At 39.5% G+C, this 21,153-nt stretch overlaps 1 protein-coding gene across 1 annotated transcript in view; it reads left to right on the top strand.

The window, feature by feature from the left end:
* TRHR (thyrotropin-releasing hormone receptor) overlaps positions 1–19,054 on the top strand; it is a 45,040-nt gene extending 25,986 nt beyond the window's left edge. Inside the window, exon 2 of the mRNA XM_010863456.1 lies at positions 18,647–19,054. Coding sequence (XP_010861758.1) covers positions 18,647–19,054 — 408 coding nt within the window. The remainder of the gene's footprint in view (positions 1–18,646) is intronic.
* Positions 19,055–21,153: the final 2,099 nt, after the last annotated feature.

The raw sequence follows: 21,153 nt of genomic DNA, 5'->3' as shown, positions 1-21,153 counted from the left end.
AATAGTGTTCAGTTCAGTTGCTCAGTCGTGTCCAACTCTTTGCAACCCCATGAATCACAGCACACCAGGCCTTCATTTTCTAAAATAAAGTATGACAATCTCTATTTGTCCTTCTCAACTGGGGAAGAAGAACAGTTTTTAGGACAGAATAAGAGACTTCCGTTTTTTTGGTGGAAGCCAGAGTGGTTAAAAGGAAGATTGGGGCAAACTGCCTGAATCAAATCCCAGTTTTCCATTGGTAAGTGGAAAGAGAGAAAGAAAATGTTAGTCGCTCAGTCATGTCCAACTCTTTGTGATCCCATGGTCTGTAGACACCAGGCTCCTCTGTTGGTGGGATTTCCCAGGCAAGAATACTGGAGTGGGGTGCCATTCCCTTCCCCAGGGGATCTTCCTGATATAGGGATCAAACCCAGGTCTCCCGTATTGTAGGCAGATTCTTTATCTTCTCAGCCACAAGGGAGATGAGAGTACCTTCCTCATAAAACTATTGTCAAGATCAAAAGAGCTAATATGTAAATGAAGCACTTAGAACAGTGTTGAGGTCCTTTAATGGACCGGAACCTGGTGGTCTGGAGTCGATGATAAGAAAGTAAAGGAGAGAGAATAAGGCTGATATTCGTTGGTTTACACAGAAAACCAACAAAGTCCCTGACATGGGGCTTTCTCTGTTCACGAAGGCTTCAGGTGCCCTCTTTAGGGCCCTTCACCAGACAGTCTTAAAAGCCTGGGCAGAAAAGTGAACCCAGAGGGACTCTGCGATCCAAAGAAGTAGCCTGAAAGAGAGAGAGAGAGAGAGAGAGAAAGCAAGACACGGGGACCAAAGCTCTGATGGAGCAAAGGTGTTTTAATCAACATGGTGTGAGTATTTATACTGTCTTACAAGGTAGTTATTCTCAATAAAGATAAAGATTAAAATTCCAGACTTACAAAACATAAGTGATCCATAGTAAAGAGAGAGAGAGTTGTAAACAATCACTTTTACCATATGGTTCATAAGAAGGAAGAGGATACTTATCACCATATTGAAAAACTAACGAAGGAAATGCCTGAATTCCTCTGCCCTGGAAGAGGCTTGCCTCTCCTCTTAATTCCTGAGTATTCAGGAATTAATAAGGAACAGAGGGTTCCTGACAGATCCAAAACAGCACACAGGAAGCCTCCTGTTAAATGCTTCCTGACAGAACAGGACTTGATTCATAGTAAGGAATGTTTTCTGTATTAGTTTTAAAAACAGCTTTTGCTTCTCTAGCATTTGCTATATCCCAACCACTAGCATTAGCACTTGATATACATTGTCTCATGTATTCACACAAAAACCCTGGGAGTTAGGTAAAATTTTTTTTCATCATTTCACTGAAGAGAAAACTGAGACTCATAAATAGTGCCAATAGGGCCCAAAGTCTAACAGCTGGTAAGTGGAGGGGCCAAGACACCAACACAGAGAAACTGCTGTAAAAGAGGAGTCTTTGGCATTAGTAAATTAGAAGTTTTGTATAAAAACCAAAGGACTGGCTTGCTCAGGGACAGGAGGGCCAACTACTAATCAATGTGTAAATGCATCTCCTCCAACTGGCTCCTGTGATGGTTTCTACAGCACTCCTGACTTAATCACCCATGAGAGTGCATATCTTCTGGAAAAGTAACTCCCAGGATTATTGAAAGTACAGTGTTGTTTTTTTTTTTTGGGGGGGGGGTTGGGTGGTTAATGCTTAATTTTATTTATTTATTTGGCTGCACCAGGTCTTAGCTGCAGCAAGTAGGATCTTCTAACTTCCTTAAGGCATGTGGGATCTAGTTCCCTAACCAGGGAACAAACCCAGAACCCCGGTATTGGGAGCAAGGAGTCTTAGCCACTGGACCAACAGGGAAGTCCCCAAAATACAGTGCTAACATTACATTTTCTAGGTGATATTTTTTAGAGAGGTAATGCTAACCATGATTCTGTTGTTGTTGTCCTGTTGCTAAGTCATGTATTACTCTTTAAGACTCCATGAACGGTAGCACACCATGCTTCCCTGTCCTTCACTATCTCTTCAAGTTAGCTCAGACTCATGTCCATTGAATCATTGATGCCATCTAACCATCTCATCCTCTGTCACCCCCTTCTCCTCCTGCCCTCAGTGTTTCCCAGCATCAGGGTCTTTTCTAAGGAATTAGCTCTTCACATCAGGTGGCTAAAGTATTGGAGCTTTAGCTTCAGCATTAGTCTTTCTAATGAATATTCAGGGTTGATTTCCTCCAAGATTGACTGGTTGGATCTCCTTGCAGTCCAAGGGACTCTCAAGAGTCTTCTCCAACACCACAATTCAAAAACATCAATTCTTTGGCACTCAACCTTCTTTATGGTCCAACTCTCACATCCATACATGACTATTGGAAAAATCATAGCTTTGACTATATAGACCTTTGTCATAAGAGACATCAAATTTTAAATTAAATCTTTGGTTCATGAGCTGAGAGCCAGCATTATTTGGTTAATATTTCTCATAAGCTCATCAATAATTAGATGAAGGACTTTAAAAAAATTAGTCATAAATTACAACAATAATTTGGAATAGGCCATATGCCATTTGATGTTTTATTTCAAGTGTTCAACTCTTCAGTTGCTGGTACAGTCAAGTGCCAAATCTAGTTCTGCTGCTTGCTTTTCTAAATGATGTTTTAATGAAACACAGCAGTGCTGGTCATTTGGGTGCTGTTTATGGCTGCTTTTGTGTTACAATAGTAAGGGTAAGCAGCTGAGACAGAGACTATATGGCCCAAAAAGGCTAAAACGCTTACTCTCTTGCCCTTTATAGTGAAAGATTGCTGACCCCTACACTATTCCTATTTAAAAGTTTATCTTTAAAACAATAATATACTTAGTAAGCATGCTAAGTCATGTCAATCATGTCTGACTCTTTGAGACCCTATGGACTGTAGCCCACCAGGCTCTTCTGTCTATGGGATTCTCCAGGCAAGAATACTGGAGTGGGTTGCCATGCCCTACTCCAGGGGATCTTCCCAACCCAGGGATCGAACCTGTGTCTCATGCATCTCCTGTATTGCAGGTGGATTCTTTTCCACTAAGCCACCGGGAAAGCCCCTATATACCTAGTATCAGTTCAGTTCAGTTCAGTCGCTCAGTTGTGTCTGACTCTTTGCGACCCCGTGAATTGCAGCACACCAGGCCTCCCTGTCCATCACCAACTCGGCACTGGTAAATGGCAGATATTAAAAAATAAGTGATAGATACTTAGTAAATAAGTATGTTTGAATTCCACAAAATTACTCAAAGCTGAAAAGTTCAAGCTTATCACAGACAGGCTAAGTTAGCAGTTAGCATATTTCCTCCTTCATCTTGACTCTGTATCCCCTTAAAGAACATGCTGAGCCTGTTCCATGGGAGAATCTTTGATTTCAATAGGCTCTAAACATGCAAAGTTAAAATGCAGAATGACATCTAAAGAAACAGTTTTCTACAGTTTCATAAGTGACAAAGAAACCACAGATGACTAACTTTGACAGCAGGAGATAAGACAGAACAAGAATGGCTGTCAAAATGAGATTTATATCTTTTGGAGGCAACCTTCACCTTACTTTGGTGAACATTAGCAGAGTATCAATCAACATGCAGTAATGGGAAATGAACTCAGCATGAATCATACTGAGTTAGCATCTCTTTAGCTCTTTACATTTCCTAAGTTCTTCATAACCACATATCCAACATTTCTTTAATTCTGCAGACTATTCCCCGAAAATTTTTCTTCAGCGTAATTCCAGTTGGATCTATCATCTTTCTCTTGGACACTGAATCTTTACACACTGATTTTAGTTTTTAGTTTCAAGTGTTTTGTTTTTGATGCCAAACCTTGCCTGAGTAGCTAGAGATAAAAATATGTACTCACATTATTCCCACCATCAAGACCTTGTGGACCAGGAAAGAAATAAATCCAAAATAAGAATGACATCTGCAATTAGGGCTAGAAGTATCAAACAACCATGTGGAACTCCATGGATTCCACGTGGAATAGCATTAGTGATTTTTTTCTTTATTTACGTAGTCCTTTCTTTCCTGAACATTTATGGCGCCTACCAGGTGGAGACATTCGTGTTGTTCTTCGCATGTAAGGTAGAACAGCAATGCTCAAGGAGCCATCATCATTCTAAGGAGGTTTTGTTATTTGTTTAGTTTAAAATAAACAACCAAATGAAGCAACAGAATCCTTTCAGAATGTGATTATTAGTACAGAGGAAATAAACAGGGAGAGATGGAAGTGACTTAAGGAAGGGTTAGTACTAACCACTCTCTCTAAAAATATTGACTTCTCTGGATCTCTGTCTCTTCATCTATAAAGAGAATACCTACCTCATAAATACTATAAAATAACTCAATAAAGCCCCCTGCATTATGCTTAAGACATGGGAAATCTCACCACTCTAATTGTAAAATTAGCTGTTGTTTATTCAGGACTGCTGGTCCTGTATGTAAATAATTTCATTCATTCTTTATACTTACTTCCATTTCACAGTTGAGTAAACTGAGGCTTAGAAGCCTGGGATGTCTTGCTCAGTGACCCACAGTTAGAAAGAGGCAGAACTAGAATCAGAATCCAGCTATATCTGGCTTCATAACCTGTTCTCTTAACCACTATACCAGCACTTCCTGGGCAATGTCATTGAAAAAGGACTCTAAAGATGTAATAATCTGTGGCGACAGCATGGGCCTCATAGCACAGGGCCAGTATGCCATAGTTTGCCTCATAGATTTGTAGATTCATTTGGGTTTCTAGTCAAATAGACAAAAAGCAGATAAATGTAAAGTGACTCCATTCAGTTAGGTTAACTGCTGTTATTGTTAAGTTGCTAAGTCATGTCCAACTCTGTGTGACCCCATGGACTATAGCCTGCCAGGCTCCTCTGTCCATGAGATTCTTCAAGCAAGAATACTGCAGTGGGTTGCCATTTCCTCCTCCAGGGGATTTTCCTGACCCAGGGATCAAATCTGTGTCTCTTGCTTGGCAGGCAAGTTCTTTACCACTTGGCCACCTGGGAAGGTCAAGTTAGGTTAACACCTGGTGATAAAACTAGCAACCCTTACCAAGGATGCAGATTTCAAGTTAGGATAAGGAATACAACATCCCCTTATGTTAGGAAGGTATAGTATATGTTACAACTTGTTTCCATGACCTCCTTGCAATTAATCTTCAAACATACATTTTCTTATATTACATGCAGACACCAAGGCTCAGAAAGCTTTGAATGGTAATGACTAGTGAAGCTAAAATTTCAAACCATATCTTCTGATTCTCACTCTAAGTCCCATGTTTAACATATCAGAAAGTTAGAGTCAATGAAAATGGCTATACCTCCGCCGTTTTGGCTGTCGCTGTGGGCTCTTCTGGGATGGCTAGGTAAGTAACTGTAACTCCGGAGGGGCCCAAGCCTGGTGCGGGCTGTCTCTCCAGGGAGGAAAACAGGTAGAGAAGGAGTTGGCTGCCTTTCAGGTGCCATCCGCCCTGTAATCAGGGACTTTGTCCAATACCTTTAGAACAAGACAACAAAATGCCCAAAGTTTGGCAGTCCTGAGAGCTTTATTGCTATTTAGAGACCACCTCTCTTCCCCTCCATCACTCACACTTTACATTTTAAGACATTCTCATTGATTTCCCATCCCTGCCGGGTGAGCAGCTGAGGGATCACTTGTCTGTATTACAGTCTACAGTGTCACCCGTATGGGGCCAGAGAAGCATGAGGGAAATAAGATTGGGAATCTCTTCTTCAGAAAGGATCGATATCTTCATAGAAGTGAGATAGCCCGTAACTGGATTCCCAGTTAAGACCCAGCCAAGATGCCTCATGCAGAATTTCTAATGTCTCATAAACACACCCTCGGCACAAAGGTAAGGAAACCAAAGTAGGACTTATTAAGATAAGCTTTTCCACGTGCTTAGCCATTCACCAGTAATTCACCTGGAAGAGAAAACACTCAGAAAAGACCAATTAGGACACTCAACCCATGGCAGATGAACTGGTGCATTGTTCAAGCATGCCTCATAAAAGAATTCACTGACATTTTATTTTCTAAACTGAGATGTCATTATAATTTGAATCCCAATTGTGCCAGCTGAGCTTTTCCCTTCCCAGCATGTTTCCAAATACCCACCTCCTGTGAGCAAGAAAACATCCAAGCAACAGGAGGGAGGCCTGCTTTTCCGCATGTACGGTTATCAATACCCAAACCTCCCCCTACAATAGTTGCTAGTACTGTGGCAAGCTTTGCAGCTAATCCTCAGGTCTAGCTGCAAAGGTTACCTAGCACACAGCTGCTTTCTACTCTTAGCAGAAGAGCCTGAAATCAGAAACATTCCAAAAATATGTTCCATCAGGACTTGGTATCACAGTATGAATAGGAATATCTTTGTTAAGTGCTGATAAACCCTGGATAGCACTAAGAATTAGTTTTGGGTTTTTTTTTTTTCTTTTTAAACCTTATCTGGGCTCTTGTTTTAAATTGAGGCATAGCTGATTTACAAAGTTGTGTTAGTTTCTGGTGTACAGCAAAGTGATTCTGATATATAAAGAGTATATATTGAAGAACATATACGTTCTGTTTCATATTCTATTCCGCTATGGCTCATTATCAGATACAGAATATAGTTCTCTGTGCTGTACAGTAGAATCTTGCTGTTTATCTATTTTATATATAATAGTTTATATCTGCTAATCCCAAACTACCAGTTTATTCCTCCCTAACGCTTTGGTAACTATACATTTGTTCTTTATATCTGTGAGTCTGTTTCTGTTTCATAAATAAGTTCATTTGTATCATATTTTAGATTCTACATAATATAGAAGTGATATAATATGGTATTTGTCTTTCTCTATTGGCTTACTTTACTTAGTATGATAATCTCTAAATCCATCCATGTTGCTGCAGATGGCATTGTTTCATTCTTTTTCATGGCTGGGTCATAATCCATGTGTATTATATACCACATTTTCTTATCCATCCACTTGTTATTGGACACTTAGTTTGCTTCCATGTCTTGGCTATTGTAAATAGTGCAGCTATGAAGAGTGGAGGGCATGTATCTTTTGGAAATAGAGTTTTCATCTTTTCTGGATATATGCCCCCAAATCGCTAGGACTGCTGGATCATATGGTAACTATTTTTAGTTTTTCGAGGAACTGCCATTCTGTTTTCCACAATGGCTACACCAGTTTGCAATCCTACCAACAGTGAAGGAGGGTTCCCTTAAGAATTAGTTTTTCATTCTCCCTACTCTTCTGCACATAGAGCCTTCATCAGTTCCAACCTTTAAGCACAGGTTTTGGGTTTTTTGTTTGTTTGTTTAATTTGGCTTCCCTTGTAGCTCAGTTGGTAAAGAATCCGCCTTCAATGCAGGAGATCCTGGTTCAATTCCTGGATTGGGCGGATCTGCTGGAGAAGGGGTAGGCTACCCACTCCAGTATTCTGAGGCTTCCCTTGTGGCTCAGCTGGTAAAGAAGCCGCCTACAATGCAGGAGACCTGGGTTCAATCCCTGGGTTGGGAAGATCCCCTGAAGAAGGGAAAGCCTACCCACTCCAGTATTCTGGCCTGGAGAATTCCATGGACTGTATAGTCCATGAGGTCTCAAAGAGTCGGCCATGACTGAGCAACTTTCATTCATTCATTCATTTGGATTCTTTTGTTTTTTGCAAACTTTAGGGAAAAAAAAATATTTCTTCTCCAAATTCTAGGCATTATATTAAAGAGGATAAGGAGATTTTCAAGCCAAACATACATCTCCTTAAAGTGTGGCTGTATTCTTTAGTGTATGACTTTTCTCAGTGTCAGTCTTATCCTTTATAAAACGCAGGTAAAGTAAGGCAGTTGTGAAGAAAGTGCCAAGCACATTGCCTGCTACACAGTAGGCACTTCATACATCTTCATTCTCTTCCTCTCTTTCATCTGCCAATTCCTTTTGCTAGATTGGAATACCTTTCATTTTCATCCAGTTTTCTTCATTCCAGATTGAAGCATGTGAAGAAATACTGCACAGTTACCTCCTCACACAGCCTCTCAGAGATTCTCAGAAAGTGAGGCTTACAACCACTCAGGTCTCTCTCACCCTGAGAGGCATTGGTATAGTTTTGCCCTGAGCCCTGGCTCTACTAACTGGAACAGCTCAACCTTCCACCTTTTTTTCCCACTCTTAATGAGTCCATGCCTTTCCCTATCTTTGCTCTTGAGAGAAAGTACAAACTTTGAGGGTTCATCCCACATCAAAGCTGGGTGCAGAGTGTTGAATATTCTCCACAAGAGGTGACTCACACTTGGGATTTGGTGATGCTCAGTGATTATCCTGGAGAACTGGAGGAGTCACAGCAGAAAGGCCACATCGTGTTACACACAGAGGTGTGCCACCCTGTGGCACCAACTGTCACCGCTGCTCTCGGATCTCCCCCACAGAGGGCCAACTTGAGGCTCTGCTGGCACACGCAGCGCCCCTGGGATGCAGAGTCTGGTTTTCTGTCCCCACAATCATCTCACTCAGGAAACAGCTCTGCTCAAAAGAGCTGAGGAAGTCCTCAACACCCATAGAACACTGAAGAAAAAAACTTTTCTTCAATTTCCCTGGATATACCACACTTGAAAAGTCTTGTATCACCATTTTTTAATTTTCACTTAATTTCTCCTTCTCCACCCATAGCCATCACCAAAGACATCCACAGTGTCTCTACTGGGAACCCCTGCTAATACTTTCATGGACCTTTAAAATCAGAGTAGAGCCCCAAAACTCTTCAAAATTCTTACCAGAATGACTACTCTGAGTGGAACATTTAGATACAGTACTTGACAGGTGGAGTCAAGAAGCCTAAGCCTTAGCATCCCTGTGTGGCTTCTTGTCAAGAAATCTGCAAGTAATCCACAACACAGGTTACGGCTGTCCACAACCTCTCCACCATGAATCACCACTCAGACTTTATTCACTTTTATTATACTTTTGCTGACTTAGAGTTGATTCCAACCCCTTCTCTGGCCCCATCATTCAGTTTTTAAATCCCATCAATGATCTCACTCCAAGATATGAAACATCCACATTGAGGATAACTGTCTTTTTTAAACTGTCTGTGAAGACAGTAAGTCAAAACAAAGCAGAACAGGCCGAAAGTGGAAAATCCCAGGGGCCCCCAGTCAGTGTTGAGGCTTGGCTAAATTCAGATTTGCATAATTGTCTAGTCAAGTTTTTCCTTCCACTGTGCCAATTAATGTCACGAAATGCAAAGGGTCATCAATCACATTGATCACAGGTCATCTGGGAGGAAAAATATTCCCAGTAACAGAACATTTTGTTAATATGCAGCTATACCGGAGAATGGGATAAGTTCCAAACACAGAACGTATTGTTACCCTTCAAAGAATGGCATTAGAAGATTAAAGGCTAACTTTTATATCCATTAACCAACAAATGTGTCCAGAGGAAGTACACTTCTGGAAATAAGAGTATTCCAGCCAGAAGCGCAAGAACTAGAGCACTTTGCTAATTTAAAGTGCCCTACCCCCACTACCTTTGGAAGGACCGATGCTAAAGCTGAAACTCCAGTACTTTGACCACCTCATGTGAAGAGTTGACTCATTGGAAAAGAACCTGATGCTGGGAGGGATTGGGGGCAGGAGGAGAAGGGGACGACAGAGGATGAGATGGCTGGATGACATCACCGACTCGATGGACATGAGTTTGAGTGAACTCCGGGAGTTGGCGATGGACAGGGAGGCCTGGTGTGCTGCGATTCTGGGGTTGCAAAGAGTTGGACACGACTGAGCGACTGAACTGACTGACTGACCCCCACACAGACCTCCACAATTATATTTTAACATTTTCAAAAAATATTTACTCAGTAATAATTCAGCTGTGCATGAACACATTACATCACAGGCATGTGTTCTTCCAACCTGTCGTAAAATCCTATGGAAGTTAGTTGTTGATTTACTTTATTCATGAAGCTTAAAACAGAACTTTAGCATTATAGAATGTGAGAGCCAACCTGATAAAGAGCTTATTTAAAAGTTAAAGTTACCTGTTACGATGCTCTTGATAATCATTCATTATAAAAGAAAAGTGGTAAATATTCTTCAAATACATTTGCTGATGTGGTTGTCATCTCCTGTTATATGACTTTACCTTTTCAGTTCTAAGAAAGATTTTTCAAATTGCCCTGCAATTTAGATAGTCTGCCACTAAATGACAGCTAAGTGTTTAAGTGGGCCTAAGTAATTTTTGTCTAACCATTCTTTTTAAAACTTCTATAGATTCAGTTTTTAGCTTAACAGTACTCCTGAAAAAGGATTCAATTATTTGCTTTCTTCTCCAAGTGACACCTGTATATCTTTCTATAATGCCATGTCTTCAACAATACTTCAGTTATAATGAACTTTAGAAGAGAAACAATAGTAGGTCTAGAAGCCAGGGTCCTGAGTCTGGAGAAGCACTGTGTTCTTAGTTAGCTACAGGATATTAAAATAAATTCTAGTCATTTCTTCAACACTTCAAGAAACTGCATCACCTCTCTGAATGCAGCGATTAAGATGAGTATCAACAATCACTGTGGTTAGGAACTGAATGGAGGGATACATATGCCCCAGGGGCTGTTTCCCTTTGCCTGGCTGCATAACCCCCAATAACAAAACCCAGTCATGTGAAAATGATCACAAACATGTCTAATATTGTCTCATCATTAGTAGCGTATAAGTTAGATTTGCGTGGAATGTTCAAATTGGAGAGATTTGGAAAGAAAGCCAGATTGTCTATTTACTGGCTCAGAATGTGAGGTTCAAACATGTCATGTGACCTGTCCAGTCTCCTCAGAGCTCAGAGGTGAAACCAAGATGCCAGAGGCCCACTGTACTTTGTCCCTCACTCACAGACAGAAGGACCGTGTCACACCCTTTATCTCCCAGGAGGGAGTGTCTAGATAATAGCAAGACCCATGGCCAAGCACAGGATTTTTTTCTGAACTGTATACAGAATCAAAAATCAGAAAAAAATTTTTCTTTATCAGTACAAGAGTTTCAACTAAATCTCCCAGAGTACTCTGAGATATTGATAAATTGCCTATGACTTCCTAGATGGACTAATAAACTAATCATTGATTAATCAAAATTTCCTCAGATTTTATATAACCAGATCCTCATAAGTGATATAGTATTAATTGGGCTATAACCCCAAAAGACAGACATTTCCATTTTATTTTTTATGTAATTTTATTACTTTTGCATTTAAATTTTTCTTGTTTGTTTTTTCCCTAGGAAATACATTAGTATGAAGGATTCTTGTCTGCCTTGTTATGACAATTTTTCCCTAATCAGTACTTCCTAAATGTAACACTCCAATTTGGGGCAAAAATCATAGGTAATTTCAGGGCTACCACTAATTCCTGCTGACATTCTTGTTCAGTAGCTGGGTTGATCCAACTCTTTGTGACCCCATGGACTGCAGCACGCCAGGCTTCCCTGTCCTTCACAATATTATCCTTTCAAATACTTCATAAACTTTATTTACAGCAATTAGAAGGCTTCAGCTTGCCATATATATTGATTTTTGTAATTATCTGAAAGAAAATGAGACAATCACTTTCAACAGACCTTAGTTTAATAACTAGCTTTGCTTTCATATGTGAGCTGTATGACCTTATTACTTTGCTTCTCTGAGCTCAGTTACCATTCATCAATGAAATGGGAATAATAACACCTGTTCCACAGATTTCACTGAGACACAAACAGAAAATGGAAATGAAAGTATTTTGTTAATTTCAAAAAATTAAGCAATTAACTGCTATCAGGACTTCACTCAGGATTCAGGGTGTTGACAAGAAGTGGCATTTTTTTCCCTGGAAGATCTTGAACATTTAGATCAAGTACAGCTAAGAACAACACACTCAGGATTCAGGGTATTGACAAGAAAGTGGCATTTTTTCCCCTGGAAGATCTTGATCATTTAGATTAAGTACAGCTAAGAACAACAACAAAAAAATAGATATTGAAAAAGTAATTTTGTGTCTACATTTGAGAAAAGGTCAACCATACCACTTCTGCACTGGACTCTGTTCCCTATTCAAGAACATAGCTCTTCCAATTGTCTTCTTTCTCCATCTGGATCATAAAATTTCCCCTCTCCATGAGGATTGTTCCCTAAGCAAACAAAGATGCTGTAATGTCTCTCATCTTTTAAAAAAAATTGATTCTTCATCCCCCTCTGATAGCCCTTGTACTTTTCTATTCCTTTTCCCAGAAAAACTCTCAAAAGATATGCTTATAACCTTATCCATTTTTTCCATCTTCCCTTGAACCCACTCCAAATAGGCTTGTCTAATAAATGAAAGTTTTTATTTGCATAAAAAACAATGCTTTTCTCCAGAAATACTTATTTCCTCTTACTCATGCTTTTCTGTCTTGTAGTTGGTCTCCAAGTTTACAAAAATAGTCTAAGAGGGTTGTTTTAACTGTGTATATTTTGTCTTTGCTCTTTCACTTCCTTGAGTCCTGATCTGTAAAATCAGTTAGTACTTTTTACTAGGCATTATAGTAATAACTTATCAGAAGTGGATAAATAAAATGTGGTATATACATAGGATGGAATTATTCAGCAATAAAAGAAATGAAGTACTGATACATGCCACAACACAGATGAACCTTAAAAAACATTATACTAAATGGAAGACACCAGTCAGACACAAAAGACTACATGATCCCAGTTATATGAGATGTTCAAATAGGCAAATCTATGAAAATATACAGTATATTAGTGCCTGGGAAGGATGGGGGAAGGTAGAGAGTGACTGTTAATAGGTATAGAGTTTCTTTTTGGGATGATAAAAATGTCCTAAAATTAGATTGTGATAATGGTTGCAAAACCCTTGAACTGTACACTTTAAGTGGGTGAACTTAATTGTATGTAAATTATATCTCTATAAAGCAATGTACAATTTAATGTCATCAGTCACAAGTCCAGTTGGTAACCTGTTCCTCTGATATGTTGTATCAAGAATGGCAGTTAACCTCTGTGGCCTTCCTCTAAAAACTCCATAACTTCACTTCAACCATGAAGAAAACATCATCCAAATTCAAGCTGAAGGATATTCTATAAAATGTCTCACCAGTAATACTCCTCAAAACTATCAAGAACATCAAACGAAGGAAAGTTAGAGAAATGGTCACAGCCCAGAGGAACCTGAGGAGACATAATGACTAAATATAATGTTATATCCTGCATGGGATCCTGGAACAGAAAAAAGGGCATGAAATCTGTATAAAGTTTGGAGTTAGCTAATTCTGTGTAAGAATTGTCATTAATTGTGACAAAGAAGTAAATGCACCAGACTAGTGTAAGGTCTTAGTAATAGTGGAACTTTGATGTCGAGTATTTGGACACTGTGACTTTTTCTATAAATCTAGCACTGTTTTCTTAAAGGCAAGATACAAATGTTAGCTAATAGCTTTAGTACTTATAGTAAGAGTCATATTACTAGTACTAGAGATGGTAGTTAGGAAAACAAGTTTCTTCAGCAGTCTAGAATAGAGAACCTAGTTAGCCTCTGGCTTTTCACAGGCAGCACATATATGCAGTTAAGCTTGAATGCATTCAAGGAGCTGTACTCTCAACCTTGACAATCAGATAGACACCTATCCAGTTCACATCTTTGTTTAAAAAAATTTTAAAGGAAGAAAAGAAATGCCTGAATAAAGTTTTTATCTAGAGATGTTATAAAGATAACAAAATGAGGTTTTGAGGATTGAGTTAAAACTTCCTTGTGAGAACAATATGCCACTTATTCCATATAATTAAATATTGAAAGAGTAAAACATCTATTGGGCTAATGGGGCAGGTTTCATGCATGTGTGCTTAGTAGCTCAGTCATGTCTGACTCTTTGTGACCCCATGGACTGTAGCCCGCCAGGTTCCTCTACCCATAGGATTCTCCAGGCAAGAATACTAGAATGGGTAGTCTTTCCCTTCTCCAGGGAATCTTCCTGACCCAGGGATCAAACCCCTGTCTCCAGCATTGTCAGACAGATTCTTTACTATCTGAGCCACCAGGGAAGCCCAAAATATCTATAGCCAGGGCTTGATTTTAAAGTTTCAAGCTGGTCCACATGAAAAAAACAGCCGTTCACCATGTGGCCAAGGACAGAGGCCTGCCCAGTTTAGACCCTCCTGTTCCCACCCTCCTCTCCTCAATCACCTCTGTAGGCAGCTTCCCAAGCTAAACACTATGTTTTACTTAACTGATTCTTATGACCTCTTTTCCTGGTCCTCAATATACTCTGCAAAAATGGCTGCCTGTTTCTTCATTGACTTCTTAGCTCCATGAAGCTGATGTTTTTAGGACTCAACACTGCATCTCCTTTGGCAGCTGTCCTAACAGAGGGTATACCAAGTACCCCACAGAAAATGATGGCTTTTGTAGTGGTTTCCACAAGCTTCCTAGAGAAAGAGGTCACTCCACTTCCTTCCATGGTCTGCAGTTGAAACTTGCACACTAAATTACTTCTGGTCCTCATGCCATGCCTCACTATCTCATGCCTCCAGCTTGTCACACACACCCAATCTCTGCAGTAACACTTGTCCTGTCTCTCTTTACCTTCAGATTTTGTCTTAACTATCACTGACACCAAACCCTTACTCACCAATCCTCAACCCCAAATCCAGATCAGGGGCTGTCACAGAACCAAAACTTTCCTCTCTCTTAGCATTGATCGCATTATATCAGATCGTAAAATAAATGAAGCCACTGGCAATGTGTCTCTGGATTACTGTCAAATCCTTAAGAGCCAGAAGATTAGTTGGTACCTGTAGGAATGCAAATGAATCTCCTGAAATAAATGGATAAATAAATTCCTTCCCAATCAAAAATATATGATAAGATCATTTCCCCCTGAAAACTGTTTCATGCTATTTCTCAAAGACCAGTAGGTCCTGGGGAAGAGGCTTCTATAAAGAAGTAATCTTCTAACTCATTGCATATCCCATGCACTTCCCCAGCAAAATGTCAGGGCTTAAAAACAATGGTCTACTACAATATTGTAAAGTAATCAGCCTCCAATTAAAATAAATAAATTAATTAAAAAATAAAATAACACACACACAAACAATGGCCCAAAGATATTTTCAAATTTGCATTTTTGTCACTTATTTAGAATCACAACAGAAGTAAAACCAACAGCGAAATTAATTGGGTATGAAAGACAGTCTCCAGGACATTTCCTTTCTAGGTGTTTGCTCCTATATTAAGAAACTGTTAAAATCCAAGCTAGGGCTACACTAAACACTTGTGAACATTTTAGAAAGTGATTAAATGCAACTAGAGATATTTGGAATTGACTAAAATAGTTCTGAGTGAAATAAAATGTATTCTCTATCAGCCTACTGGGGACATTTTTTCCTCTGGGTCAGTCATAGAAACATCATTGTATTTGTTGCATTCCACTCACCTTAAAATTTTTAAAAATATATTTCAAACAAAAAGTTGAAATGTATTAAGGATTCATTTTACTAATTAACTAATCTCTATTTAAAAGGGATTTTTAATGTTAAAAAAATTAAGTGTTTACAAAAATTCTCTACCAATACTTTGGAGTGTTAAAACACAGAAAAGGATCATGTTTACATGTTTTGAAATACTTATTACTATATCTGAATTTATTCAGCATTTATTGAGGGCTATCTTATGTCACACGTGTGCGTGTGTCTGTGCGCTCAGTCGTGTCTGACTATTTGCGATCCCATGGACCGTAGCCCACCAGGCTCTTCTGTCCTTGGGATTTCCCAGGCAAAAATATTGGAGTATTCTTGGAGTATTCTGGAGTTGTCATTTCCTTCTCCAGTGGATCTTCCTGACCCAGGGATTGAACCCACATCTGCTGGCATCTCCTGCTTTGCAGGTGGATTCTTTACCTACTGAGCCACCTAAGAAGCCCTCTCTTATGTCACATACTGAATTAAATCCCCAAAGAAGGAGAAATGAACAAACTTTACTCATGTCCTGAAGAAAGTTCACCGTCTATTGGACAGGTGGTCAAATACAACTCACTGAAATAAGTGTGGGGAGTGATGCCAGAGTATACGTGGGGAGTGATGCCAGAGTATACATGGGGAACACACGGCAGAGGTGCCAACCTAAAATCTGACTGCTTTCCTCTAAGATGATGGAAGTTGCTCCCGCACTCACATTAAGTCAAAACATGTAGGAAGATATTAAATGCGGATTTAGTGTTTTACCCGAAAATTTTGTAGGGAAAAAATGAACAGATAAAATTCAGTCTTAAAGTTCAGAAATTTAGCAGCAATAAGTTAGTTGGAATTATACTTAGAAGTAGTTGAATGTTTTTGGCACCATATGGGGATAACATAGTAGAAATCTCATTAATGAAAATGAGTCTCACAGTGAGAGAAAACTATAAAGAAAAGAGCATGGGCTTTGGCTTAAGCAGACTTAGCTTGAATCATGGCTGTCCTTTTCTAGCTATGTGTCTTTAGACAATCACATAGACTCTCTAAACCTCAATTTCTTCAGATGCAAAATACTAGCTTACACATTAATAAGCATTAAATAAGATCATGTTTACATATCTTTATGAGAGACCGTTATAAAGACTCAAATGTAATGCTGGCATTCCAACTGTAAATTAAGCCAGGGGCTCAAATATAGGATGCTCAGTCCTTGGCAAGGAGTGGAAGGATGTTGGCAAGTGTGAAGCAGTGGCCTGATGTCAGAGAACCTGAAGTACCAGGCAGTGGACAAAGCAGAGATGTGAGTGATGACGATGATGACAAAGATGATAATTACTATGGTTCCTTCCAAAGCTCAGAATATTTATCACTGAATTAAGCTTTTAATTTCCTAGGATCAATTAAAGTATTTCCTCCTAATCTTCAATGTCATCTTAAGAAAAAGCAGGCTTCCACTAACCTCTTGTCTGAATAGATCCTCCTTATCTCTGAAAGAAGGCAGGATCTCTGGAATGTTTTACTTGGTATCATATTAGTCAATGGGAATATCACTTTCTACTGAACAACTTCTGTGCCCCAGTAAGCCAAATATAAAATGTAATTATCCTACCAGCACCGAGTCGGTAGAACAGTGAACAGTGATCACCCAGGGCGTGAGGTAGAGCAGGAGGGCTTGGGGGACATTCTTCAAGGGCAGAGAGAGCTTCAAGAAAGTGATCAAATGGCCCTGGAAGCCATGGAGTAACTTCAGACTGGGTGGATAGATAGCACTTAGGTACCGTTGCAGAGAAGTTGTAGGAGCTATTAAAAAAAAAAGATATTAGTGGTTCAAAAAGCTACAAAGGCTATGCGTGTCCCTAAGTGGGCTTCCCTGGTGGTTCAGATGGTGAAGAATCTGCCTGCAATGCAGGAAACCTGAGTTCGATCCCTGGGTTGGGAAGATCCCTTGGAGAAGGGAACAGCTACCCACTCTAGTACACTGGCCTGTAGAATTCCATGGACAGAGGAGCCTGACAGGCTACAGTCAATGGGGTCACACAGAGTCAGATAAAAATTAGAAGTTCTACAGCAAAGGGTATTTGGAAAGCTCAGAAAGAAGACAACTGCTATAGAATAACAGCAAGAGTACAGCATTACCCCCACAATGCAGGATTTGTAGTAGTGCCTGGGGTGGACAAGATATGGTTAAAGGGTAAGACATAGCCCCAGAATCAGAAAGAGTACTAGTGGGGAAAAGGAAGGCATTCTAACAGAGAAGAGTAAGATGTATTTTGTCATCAGTATTAACTACAAGGAGCTGAATTTATAGTGGATACTAATAACAGAGTAGATGTCTAGCTGTGGAATCCTTATTTCTACACAGTGGGATCTCTCTTGATGCCAGAACAAGCTAGAGGCTGGCAGTGGGGGCTTCAGAAAAGCAGCTGGGAGGTTAAAGGAGGAAGCATCAGTCCCTCCTATTTTAAGTATTTTCAAGTTCAGAATATCTAGAAAGTCTGGGCTGAGGAAGCTGAACTTTTTCAAACACTGCAAGGGACTAAAGATAACTGAAAACTGATTTTAAAATATGTAAAGTGTTGCTCTTGAAGAAAAGGTGAGTAAAGATGGGATTGGATCCAAGGTCTCCTAATGCTTACTGCAGACACTTCTCATGCCTTGAGTCATATTCTTAGACTGGGATTTCAGCCGTGACTTCATGGCTATCGGGGGTGGTCCCTGCTCGCAGAGAACATCGCACTTTATCCATGGTCCTCTGACTGTCTCTCGGTCTTCTCTACCTCAAGGTTCTCTTTAAAGCCCCCAGAAGTTTCCAGGCAGGAGAATCCTGGAGGTACAGGGCAATTTAAATAAGGCACCTCTCAACAAAGGGCAGTTGGTGAATAAATGCCTCCCAAGCTGGACAAATAATCCAAATATATCACTTGACCCAAAATTTTCCACAGTGGGAGCTGTCAAAAATACACCTTATTTTGGCTTTTCCTCCTCTGTCACTCTGTCCTCTGTGCCTTTAATCCTGCTCCCTGGGTTCATCTCCCAAATAAACTGCCCTCACCCAAGTCCTTGCCTTGGGACTAAAGTTTGGATGAGGGCAGAGAGGGAGTCGTCTTATTTTCATACTTTGGTCCTGTTTTGTTTTAATTTGTATTTGCACTGCATTTCTGTTTCTCCATAGGTCACCAAGATGCTGGCAGTGGTTGTCATCCTGTTTGCCCTTTTATGGATGCCCTACAGAACCCTTGTGGTTGTCAACTCATTTCTCTCCAGCCCTTTCCAAGAAAATTGGTTCTTGCTCTTTTGCAGAATTTGCATTTATCTCAACAGTGCCATCAACCCAGTGATTTACAATCTCATGTCCCAGAAATTTCGTGCGGCCTTCAGAAAGCTCTGCAACTGTAAGCAGAAGCCAGTGGAGAAACCGGCTAACTACAGCGTGGCCCTAAGTTACAGCGTCATCAAGGAGTCCGACCGTTTCAGCACAGAGCTGGATGACGTCACCGTCACTGACACTTACTTGTCTGCCACAAAGGTGTCTTTTGATGACACCTGCTTGGCTTCTGAAATAACCTTCAACCAAAGTTGATTGATAGAGTAGAGAAAATGGATGATAAAGAAAATGAGAATCTGTGCAGTTATCAACCCAAGAGAGGAAACAGCCAATACGCGTATGTGACGACAGAGCAGACAAATTCTTTGCCGATGCTCTAATAAATCCTGGCCCAAGGTACTCTATCCCGTGAGAATGATTCTGTTTCATTCTCATATCAAAAAATATACATCATAAAAAAAATTGAGCAGATCTGTGAAAGATCCAGATGGTGGAAACTTGCCATTTAGTGACGTTTCACTGTATATTCTGGGGCTGTGAATTTTAGATGAAATCAAGGCATCGATTTACCTATTCAGTATAACTTTATCAAATGTATTTTATCACCCCCTCCAGATTATTTATACATTTGAGAATTTGGCAACATAAAAAATTTTAATGTTTTCATTTAGCATTTCATTTTAATAATGTACAGTGCTGTCTTCATGAATATCTGAAACTACAGTGAAATATAGAAAAAAACATTTTATTTGTTGAGTAAAAGTGAGATTTCAGACAAATATATTCACTGCTTGAAAAATGTCATAATGCCTATAAAATTCTGAGTTGATTTTTTTATATTTTACAAAGTAGATGGTCATCATTCAGCTTTAGTATAAATAACCAAAACCTCAACATAACCAAAATTACTAATTGAGAATACATATATATTTGATATTTAAATAAGTCCGGTTCTATACTCTTCAAGCCTTCAAAATGATGGGTAAGACAGGAGAAATAACTAGATTAAATAACTGTGAAGATACAGACACATAATCAATATTGAAAAGTATAACCAAGACAAGTGCAAGGTTTTACTTTTTCCTCTGAAACTTTTAAGGAAGAAAATCCTATTTTTGACCATTCCCATGTATAAACTACTGAGCCATGTCAAGCAAATCCTTCTAGCTGAATCTAGCTTAAAAGTCTGAAACGTTCTCAAAAGCTCAGTTGCTATGCTAAGTGACCAAAGACTGACTTTTACACTTCCAGATGAAGACCCCACTGAGCGTAGTAGTCACTGGATTTTAACTTGTCTGCAAGTGTCTTTCCTGCTTGTCTTTTGTGGGTTCTTCTTTTCTTTCTTTTCCCAAATGCTTGTGATTGTGATGCTTTGTTTACAGATTCTAAATCAAAGCAATGAAAAATTTTGTCAGCTTTATGTTCAATAGAGCTAAAATTGATTTCATCTCACTGTTAATATGTCTTCACAGTTACAACTTAGGCCTGCTCTTCTATTCCGTGATTATTAGAGAGATGTAAATATGAATCTCTCAGGCCCTGCTTTAATCCCTTTCGGTTGACTCATCTACTAAGATCTGGCTAATCAGTATCTCCCAGTGTCAAAATGGCCCTCAGTGTTGATTCAGGAATAGCTGAATTTTAATGATTGGGTTGAAAAGTACTGGGCACTTTTAAGTGCCCGCAAAGAATGGCATTTTCCCTCTCCAGGGTATATCCCTACTTTGTGACTTTTTTCTGAAACCTATTGCTAATGAGCATTACCCACACAAATACCTTGTTTTGAGGAATATGTGACTCAGTTTTGGAAACTTCAGCTTTTAAATGCCACTTCATGGAGACTCTGCCATCTAAAACCTCAACCCCAAATATGCTTTGATGAAAATTGGCCTCATCTACTCCATGAAAACATTCTTATCCTGTCACTGTGGCAGTAAAAAAATGCAAGCAAACATTTATAGAAAATGCCCTAAAAATCTATATGCATGACACGAAGAAATCTATTTTAACTGACTTTTCATCCTGGATTAAAGACTGAATTTGGAATCGTATAGATAGAGCACTAGAGTGACCCAACCCCACATCACACACGCATGTGTGTGGGTGCATACGAACACATGCTTGTAGTTCCATAAGTTACTTAACACAGGGGGTTGTAACATGCTAGGCTTTTTTGATAACAGGAAAGAACTACTGTCTTTGAACATCTACTACGTCTCAGGCATGCTAGTAGATATTTAATCAACATTGTCTTCATCACAGTCTCACTACAGCTGTAATTTTCTTATGATAAGACCAGGGATCAGGGATTAATTGCCTAAACTGTGTAAATGTTAGGGAGAGAAAATGACGAA

This window comes from Bison bison, unplaced genomic scaffold, assembly GCF_000754665.1.
Source record: "Bison bison bison isolate TAMUID 2011002044 unplaced genomic scaffold, Bison_UMD1.0 scf7180017864491, whole genome shotgun sequence".
NCBI classification, from domain to species: domain Eukaryota; kingdom Metazoa; phylum Chordata; class Mammalia; order Artiodactyla; family Bovidae; genus Bison; species Bison bison.
This window is presented reverse-complemented; position numbering and strand designations above follow the sequence as displayed.